General features: G+C 34.0%; 1 protein-coding gene across 1 annotated transcript in view; it reads right to left on the bottom strand.

Moving 5' to 3' along the window:
- The window catches only part of LOC111498748 (1,4-alpha-glucan-branching enzyme 2-2, chloroplastic/amyloplastic-like), a 20,462-nt gene that overhangs the window by 6,493 nt on the left and 5,266 nt on the right, over positions 1-8,703 (bottom strand). The window contains exons 6-14 of the mRNA XM_023150106.1: positions 6,547-6,606; positions 6,314-6,394; positions 4,781-4,897; positions 4,300-4,383; positions 2,585-2,706; positions 2,307-2,426; positions 1,434-1,563; positions 1,070-1,180; positions 529-657 (exon numbers count right to left, since the gene is read on the bottom strand). Coding sequence (XP_023005874.1) covers positions 529-657; positions 1,070-1,180; positions 1,434-1,563; positions 2,307-2,426; positions 2,585-2,706; positions 4,300-4,383; positions 4,781-4,897; positions 6,314-6,394; positions 6,547-6,606 — 954 coding nt within the window. The remainder of the gene's footprint in view (positions 1-528; positions 658-1,069; positions 1,181-1,433; positions 1,564-2,306; positions 2,427-2,584; positions 2,707-4,299; positions 4,384-4,780; positions 4,898-6,313; positions 6,395-6,546; positions 6,607-8,703) is intronic.

The raw sequence follows: 8,703 nt of genomic DNA, 5'->3' as shown, positions 1-8,703 counted from the left end.
CCCCCCCCCCCCAAACGAAAGCTAAATTCCTAAATGTGGTTTGTATTTCATAATATTTAACTAATGATAAATCAAGACAATGTATTAACTTAAATACTAAAATAACAACAAAAAAGGTAAATTAACCTTATCTAATCAAATCTACTAAATTTTTGGTTAATTTCCTAATTTGCTATTTACAAAAATGCTCTAATGTTGACAATAATTTTCAACATTCCCCTACCATATAGTTATATATGTCGTACAATCCCAACTTGTTTTTCACAATTTCAAGTTAGGCTTGGTGGGGATATCCCTAGCTGTTGTTTGATAAGCACATAGTTGAGTTTGAACCATTTAATTATCTCGCTTTCTAAGATGAAATATAAACATAACCTATAAATAAATTTTAACATAATCACTGAATTCCTGAATGGTGTATATGAATTATTATTATTGTTGCTAATATCTATATCAGTATATAAAGGGAAAAGAACAAAGCTCTGGTTACAAACAAGTGTCATTTTATGATAAATTCATGAAACATACATCTTCACCAATTGTAACAGCCTCGGGATAAAGCCCATGAATCATATCATTCACCAGCATCAAATACACCACAGCATCTACATCTGTAGCAAATCCAAAGTACTCGTTGTAGTTTCCAGTAAACCCTACCTAAAGCACACAAAGAAAGAAAGAAAGAAAGAAAGAAAGAAAGAAAAAAGTTCTCGTCATTAGCCAAAGCATGAATATAATATAATAAATCCTGACACAGTGAGCAATTATAGCCAAATTGAGGGCGAGGATTATCCATATCAAAAAATAAAAGGATAAAGACCTGCAGATCTGTAGGCAGGGGACTGTTTGATCAAAATTTTAAAATGTCATTCCTATATAATATCGATATATAGGAATGACATTTTAAAATGTCTACATATATATATATATATATATATATATATATATATATATATAGACACACTCACAAGGGAAATAAGCCTTTAAAACCAAATTTCTCAGAAACGAAAGCTCGACACCTTGCCCCATCTTGTGAGGTAAGTTCCCCAACCCCCCTTGAATAGTGTACCTCTAGACCACGATGTGTATACATCATGGAGGTCACACCATCAAATCTGAACCCATCGAACTTGTATTCTTCGAGCCACCATCTAGCATTTGATAGTAGAAACCTTAGTACCTAAAAGAAGGTATAGAAGAATGAAACCTTAGGTTATATATAGACATGAGATAAACATAAACGGGACTAAGCAGAGTTCATCCACACATACAGACACACAATTGTTAAATTACCAATCAACGTTAAGGGGTTCGAACGTAAGACCTAATCTGGTACCACGTTAAATCACTAATCAACTTAAATTGATGGGTTATGGTAAATTTAATTATATCAATACTCCAACCATTTATAATTTAGAAAAGAAAAAACTTACTTCCCAGCTTCCGTAATTAAAAAGACGAGAATCCCACATCCAATGATAACCTCGGGATCCAGAATGAAAGTAATGGTTATCAGTGCCATCAAACATGTTTAGTCCATCCAACACATTCTTTGATGCATGGCTGTATTTGTAATAAAATATAGATCAATAAAAAATTATGGTTTTTTAAAATGGACAATAGATGGTAAAGACAAACAAACTTGGAAGAATATTCAATATCAAACATGGGAAACAAAGAAATGACTGTATTTGTAATCAGAGGTAGAACAATAAAGAACTACAATTGTTTAAAATGGAAAATAGATGATAAGAAAAAAACTTGGAAGAATATTCAACATCAAGCAAAGTAAACAAAGAGCCAGATAATGGAATTGAACATATAGTCAAAGATCTGAAAAACTGTGGTCAGAGGAAACAGTGTCTTGAAAATTTTACACTACATCACCGGACCCATTGGATTTTTTTCTTTTTTCTTTTTCAGTTATAGATTCTATTCTATCAAGGAATGAATATTCTTCTTTCCTACTAAAAACATGTCAAATTGTATTTACAAAGAGCAATTGGTTAGATCCGGCATGCATAAACCTGTGGGAGTCAGGGTTGATGAAATTTAATTCTCTAGTTCTTTTGCATGTTATTGTCATCAATTTAGAAGAAAAGTAGACAGGAATTACCCATCACCTCCATATATGCCACATGATTTTAAAAGGAAACTTTTTTATCCAATAGATCTAGGTAATGAATACTGAAGGGATTTAGAACAGAAGGGGGGAAAAAAAACAATTCTCCTACAAAGTAGTGTTCTGAAAATAAAATAGAGTTTCCAGTTCTTTCCACAGTCTTGGTCTCTTTCTCTTTGCTTACCTATGAACAATATCCATGAGAACAAGCAGACCGAGCTCATGAGCTCTATCTATCAAAGATTTAAGTTCTTCAGGGGTTCCACAGCGACTGCTAGGGGCAAAAAAGTTGGTAACATGGTACCTACATTAAAGTTCGAAAGTTACAAATTGAATGCCGGGTGATGCCACACAAAGTGATGGCAAAAGTCCTCAAAATTCTGCATACCATTTATTAACACAATTATTCTAAAAACTGCAGCATAATTTAGAAAAATCCACATATAATAAACGTGAACTTACCCAAAGCTAGCATAATAGGAATGCTCTTGGATAGCCATGATCTGAACAGCATTGTATCCAAGCCTCTTAATACGAGGAAGGACATCATCTCGAAAGTTTGCATACGTATTTATAATAGGTTCCTAAAATTCAATGTTCAGCAATAGATGTGAATGAAGAATGTTGTACAGTGGCACAACATAAGAATGTTGAGAATTTCATATGTAAATGAATATTTCAATATCCATTTTTATTCTACAAATCAATCATGAAGTAATGTTTAAATAGCTCCATCTTTCTCTCTCAACTCTCCAATCACTCCTTTCCTTCTTTAAGCTTTTCCAAGTAAATATTAGGGTTTTCTCCCCAAAAAAAGAAAGTAAAGCTTAAAAGTCTCTAGAAACTACTAGGAAGTTTAAGTGTGAACTCTTGTGGCATGCGGTTTATGGCATTAATGTGGATCTGTTTTTGGTTGAATCAGCCTACTTCCAAGCTCCATTCCAAGGTGGAGTCTCCTGGAGGTAATTAAAAATCCTCTCAATCCTCTCAATTCTGGTCTACTATTTCTGATAAAATTATTTAGAAGTTGGATGGAGGGAAGAGATTTCAATTATCTAGGGTTTGGAGATTGACTTTTGTGCAATTCAGTATTTCCCAATGTTCCTATCTATTTTATGCCAATTTTCATCACGCCTTCTCTGAAGTGTGTCAAGTGGTGTCAAACTTATTATATGGGGTTAAGCCAAGGCCTTGTGCAAAAGGAGTGGCTGTTTGCGAAGGCCATGGAAGCTTGTTGAACTCGAACTCATTTCAGGTTTGGAAATGGCAAGCAAAGCTCTTTTTGGCATGACAAATGGTCGGGTAATTCTCCTTTTAAACTTGTTTATCCACGTCTCTATCAGGTGGTTTCTTCTCCAAATGGTTCTGTGTTGAACTGTTGGGGTTGTTCTCTTCAAAGCTGAAAATTTGAAACTAGAAGAAACTTTAAGGATAACGAACTTGAAGAATTTGGTCTATTATTGCCTAATTTAGCATCAGTTTCAAGGGAGGATGCCAGAGGTTAGAGTTCAGATTCTTTGGGAGTTTTTTCAGTCAGTTCTCAATGTAGCATATATCAATCTCCTGTGGTCAATCTCAATCTTCCTTGAGTTAATGTAGTCAAAGCTTTAATGTCAGACATATGGTTAAAAGGAATGGGAGTATTTTTAAAGACATGAATTTGAGAAGTTAATCCACGTACTTACCAAGTAAATCGTGCAAATTTTAAAATTATCCTAGAGAAAACAAGGGGTGGACAAAAGGATTGTTGGAAATTAAAAGGTCCAATATAGTAACCATTTTTAGTTTCACTAGTGAATTTGGGTGGTTTAACACAGCAGTCAAATTACACTGAAAATGTTCTTCTACCTGTTTAAGCTCTACATTCTGTTTCATATAGAAAACCAAAATTCCAAGATACATTAATTCTTTTTTCTTGGTTGGTTTCTTTGGAGAGGCTAAACACCGTAGACTTTGTCTAATGATCTTCATCCACAGTTGTGGGTCACTTTGGCCAAACAATTTAAAGTGTTTTAACACTTTTATGCCACTTCCAAGCATAATCTTGAGTAGGAAGTAATGTTGCCATATAAAAGAACACAGAGAAAAAAAAAAAAAAAAAAAACAAAAAAACAAAGAGGAAAAGCATTTAAACAGAAATCAGAAAGTATCTATCATAGGGAACAGAAGATATTTACCGTACTGCTCATACCAACATGGCTCTCATAAATTCTAAGTGCCCTCGGCTTTTTTGGCTGAGGATGTTGAAATACATACTTTTCCTACAATAACGAGAGGTAAACAGAAAGTAAATTCCAGTAAAACAAAGCAGTTTGCAGCTTAGCTGTAGAAAGTCATACAATAATAAGTAGCCAGTAAGCAAGCAATTATCACCAAATAACAATGCAATAGTTAAGGATTTTACTCACCCATGATCTCCCTAAACAACCGGAGAAAATTTTAAGAATATAATTAATTTTCCTCTTTGGTAGACAATATCACTAAAATGAAAAAAAAAAAAAAAATGTACCATTAGCCATTCATTTTGGAACGCTATAATCTAATGTCAGTAATCTATTTTCCCAATATTTATTAATATTTTCATAATTACAGTTCCAAAAGGTTTTCCATACTGCCTAAACAATTATACGATAGATTGGTAAATTTATAAAAAAATACCTCTTCTGGTGGATCATAGTATATGCCATTGTACGGTATTTCACCTGGAGCCTGTACAGAAAACTTGATCCAAGCAGGGATTGAGTCTTTGATGCCTGAAGGAGAATCCATTCGAATCTACAAGTATCGACAACTCAGATACACGAAGAAAAAAAAAAAAAAAAAAAAAAAAAGCTAAACTAAGCGCTACAAACCATCCATCTACTTAAAAAACTTCTCAACCCAACCCAAGTTACGCAATCAAATCAGTACATCACATTTCTTTGGAAAAACCTCACTTTTGGTAGAATCTAACGAAGCTCAGCAAATGGAACTAAGTGAAGAAATATAACAGCATCCAAGAGACACAGAGAAAGACTTACAGTTGCCACACACACTAATCAGGAACCTATTGAGTCTTTAACTCACGTAGGAAGATTGAATCTATTAAGTGTTGCACACAGGCAAACTATGCTTCAGATGAATGTTTCAACCTTAGGTTAGTTGTTTTAGGCCCTCCCATCATTGTTGAAATACTATTAAATATTAGTATTTGTCAATTGTTGACTCTGTCTTGGCCAATAAAAAAGGTCATTCAGCAAGTTGTTCTCAACCCTTTTAATTTCATGGTAATTCAGCAAGAATGAAGCTACCCACGACAAGCTCCAATGTAGGATGTATGACCATCTCTCCATTGCTGTGTTTCATTTGCAAGAATAGTTCTGAATCACAAGGCCATCTTTTTGTAACATGTAAATATGCTATTCTTCTCTTCATCCCCTGAATAGTTCTGAATCACAAAACCATCTTTTTGTATCATATAAATGTGAAATTCTCTTATCCTCTTCTGGACGTCACACCTTCTCTCTTATGTTTTACAGGGAAATCCCATTTAGAAAGGACATCAGAGCTTATCTGGATGCACATTGTGAGGACTTTTATATGTCTTACTTGGGTAGAAAGGAAGCAAAGAATACATAAAGAGATGGAGCTTCCTTTTGATACATTTTTGGATGCTATAATCTTTATGGTTATTACTTGGGGTAAATGCTCCATCTTTTCTGTTACTATGACTTAGATATCTTTATTTCGAAAATACCTGAATCTTTTTCCTAAATATATAAGCAATGAACTTATACAATTACTGGGTTTGACCCTATTGGGCTAGTGATGATAAATTTTTTAACATTTCCTTGGGTAGAAATGAAGCAAAGAATACATGAAGAAATGGAGCTTCCTTTTGATACATTTTTGGATGCTATAATTTTTCTGGTTATTACTTGGGGTAATTGCTCCCCCTTTTCTGTTACTACAGCTTCTCTAATCACATATCCAATCGGAGGGTCTTTTTCAACTCCTTCTGAGCAGGCTCTCCCCTTCTTTTCTAATTTTGTACCATCAATATTGTTTCTTGTCAAAATAATAATAATAATAATAAATAATAATTAGTTAATAAATAAATAAACGTCCATAACTCCAAATGAATATCTTCTAGAGTCCTAAAATCAAATTATTTTCCTTGCATAATTTATACACTGTCTTGAGAATATGTACCTTCACTCGAGAACCATGAGGAATGGCTGGGGAACCATCTGCATTATTAGGCAAAAAAATTTCCCAGACACCAAACTCATTCTGCACATACAAAAAAACATAATTGTAAATAGCATTCTAAATACAAAGAGTACTAAAATGCTCAATAAGTGTCGGTTCAGAGAGAGGAGAGAGCAAAGAAATTTATGAGGACAAACAATAGGCAGTTGGGATCTACAACAAATATCACATACCCGGGTCATAATATCTGCATTAGGATTCCAATTGTTGAAGTCTCCAATCAACGCAGCTGACTAAAAGAGGAAGAAAGAAGTTATTTTCCTCGAAGTTCATCAGAAACATAAACGCACAGAAAACTCAAGTAGAAAATGTCAGAAAATTGCTCCAAACAACCATCAAGCTATATTGTTTTCCAATTAAATGAAAGCCGTTTGGGTACATTCAGGAAATAGCAGTTTGGACGACATCTATGTCTCATCAATTGACCAAATCAACTTTGCTAGTGTCTTAACGATTTTTATGTGTGAAAATATTCGAGAGATTCTGATATCCCTTGCGACTAACTTAAAAGAAATGGAAACGAGATATCAATCATTAATGTGAAGAAATTGGAGACTTCTAGGGATAACAGAGACATCAACATTCAACAAAGAACTTGAGGAAGAACCAAAAACGAATGGGAAAATGGTTAAGAGATCTGGTCTCCTAAATCACCATTGAATTTTCTAAGAGTTTGTTGATTCAGCTGTTCTGAGGATCTTTTTTTTTTTCAAAGAATGACTTCACTTTTAGTGAAAATAATAAACCAGTTGGAATTCCGTTTATTCAAGGAGCTCCTCGGGGAATAAGAATTTACTTTGCAAATTTTGATGAGAAATTTCAAAGAATAAACCACTCTAACAGTGACAAACAGGTGGAAGAAGAATAGGAATATGTCAAAACCCTGTCCTCGAGAAAGGATACGAAGTTGCATATTGTTCCAAACTATGAAAGGCCTTCCAATTTCTAATGTGTCACCAAGTACCATCCAATAAAAATCCCTCAGATGTTCTGCAACAGTAGAAGAAATCTTTTCAAAAAGCCAACAAAGGAGAAGTAAAGAGAATTGTGTCAAAAACAAACTTAAGATAGTTAATGACAAGGGAGCTTTCTCCCACATTGAAGCCTTTCACAAAACACAGACCATGGCCTCTAAGAAGTAATTTGTTAAGTTAGTCAACAAGAAAAACAAAATAGGGAGGTGAGAAAAGCCTCAGATCATAAAGAGGCCTTTAAAAACTGAGCTGCAAGATAAACCCGTGATAGGGTCAATCTTCAAGGGGGGCATGATTCCTTAACTTCTACAGAAGGATGTTATTCCGATAAAGACCAATATTCTCTAATTTCTAAGGACCCGATTACAAATGATAGCAAGTGATCCGAACTTAATCTTTCCATTCTAGAAACTCTTGCATTCTTTTATATAGCCAGCCAGCGTGAAGCAGCTCGAAAAATGCTGTCAATAAGAGTATATATATTATATACACAAGTTTCCAAGCCCGCTAGTACAACTAATCTCACAGGTCAACTGCTCGACTTTACTACATTTGATTGACAAAGAAACACATAAGATATTAAATCCTAAGTAGGTGGACAACATGGATTGAACCATCCCCTCTGATCTCTGGGATCTCTTTATTATACCCATAGCTCTTATTGACCACTAGGCCAACTCATGGGTTAAAATCTATCGATGAGAGTTAAAATTGAATTCTCCCTTATATTTGGACGATGGACAAGTTATTAATAATGTTGTTAAATAGCCTTCCGAAGATTCACAGTAAATGCTATGCCTTCTTTTTCTCCCTAATTTATCGCAAAAAAAACTGATGGAAAAATTCTGTACCCTTTTTCAACTGTGAACCACTACTTTCCAACAAAAGGTCACACGAACATAGAAATGATCGAGGAAAGCATCATTTTACATCTCCTTTGTGATTTTTGTGATTTTTGTGATTTTTGTGATTTTTGTTATTTTCTGTTTTACTTTCACTCCCTTGTGGGGTTCATATTGAGCATTAGTCTCTTTTGGCAGCATCATTTTAAATCTCTTGACATGTACATTAGCAATCATCTTATAAGACAAAAGGTCAAACTAATAGGGTCCTTGACAATTTTGGGATTAGTATTTTTTTTCTTTTTCTTTTTTTCTTTTTTTCAGTGGGGGTAGTCACAAAAGCTAGTTCCTAGGAATACCAGAATAAGCTCTGCCTCAAGAACAGTAGAAATCTGACCCCTTATTTTCAGATTAAAGAACTTATAAATGCACCACGAAACACCAAAAAAAAAAAAAAAAAAAAAAAAAAAAAAAAAAAAAAAAAAAAAAAAAAAAAAAAAAAAAAAAAAAAATC

The sequence above is a fragment of the Cucurbita maxima genome, unplaced genomic scaffold (assembly GCF_002738345.1).
Source record: "Cucurbita maxima cultivar Rimu unplaced genomic scaffold, Cmax_1.0 Cma_Scf00025, whole genome shotgun sequence".
NCBI lineage: Eukaryota > Viridiplantae > Streptophyta > Magnoliopsida > Cucurbitales > Cucurbitaceae > Cucurbita > Cucurbita maxima.
This window is presented reverse-complemented; position numbering and strand designations above follow the sequence as displayed.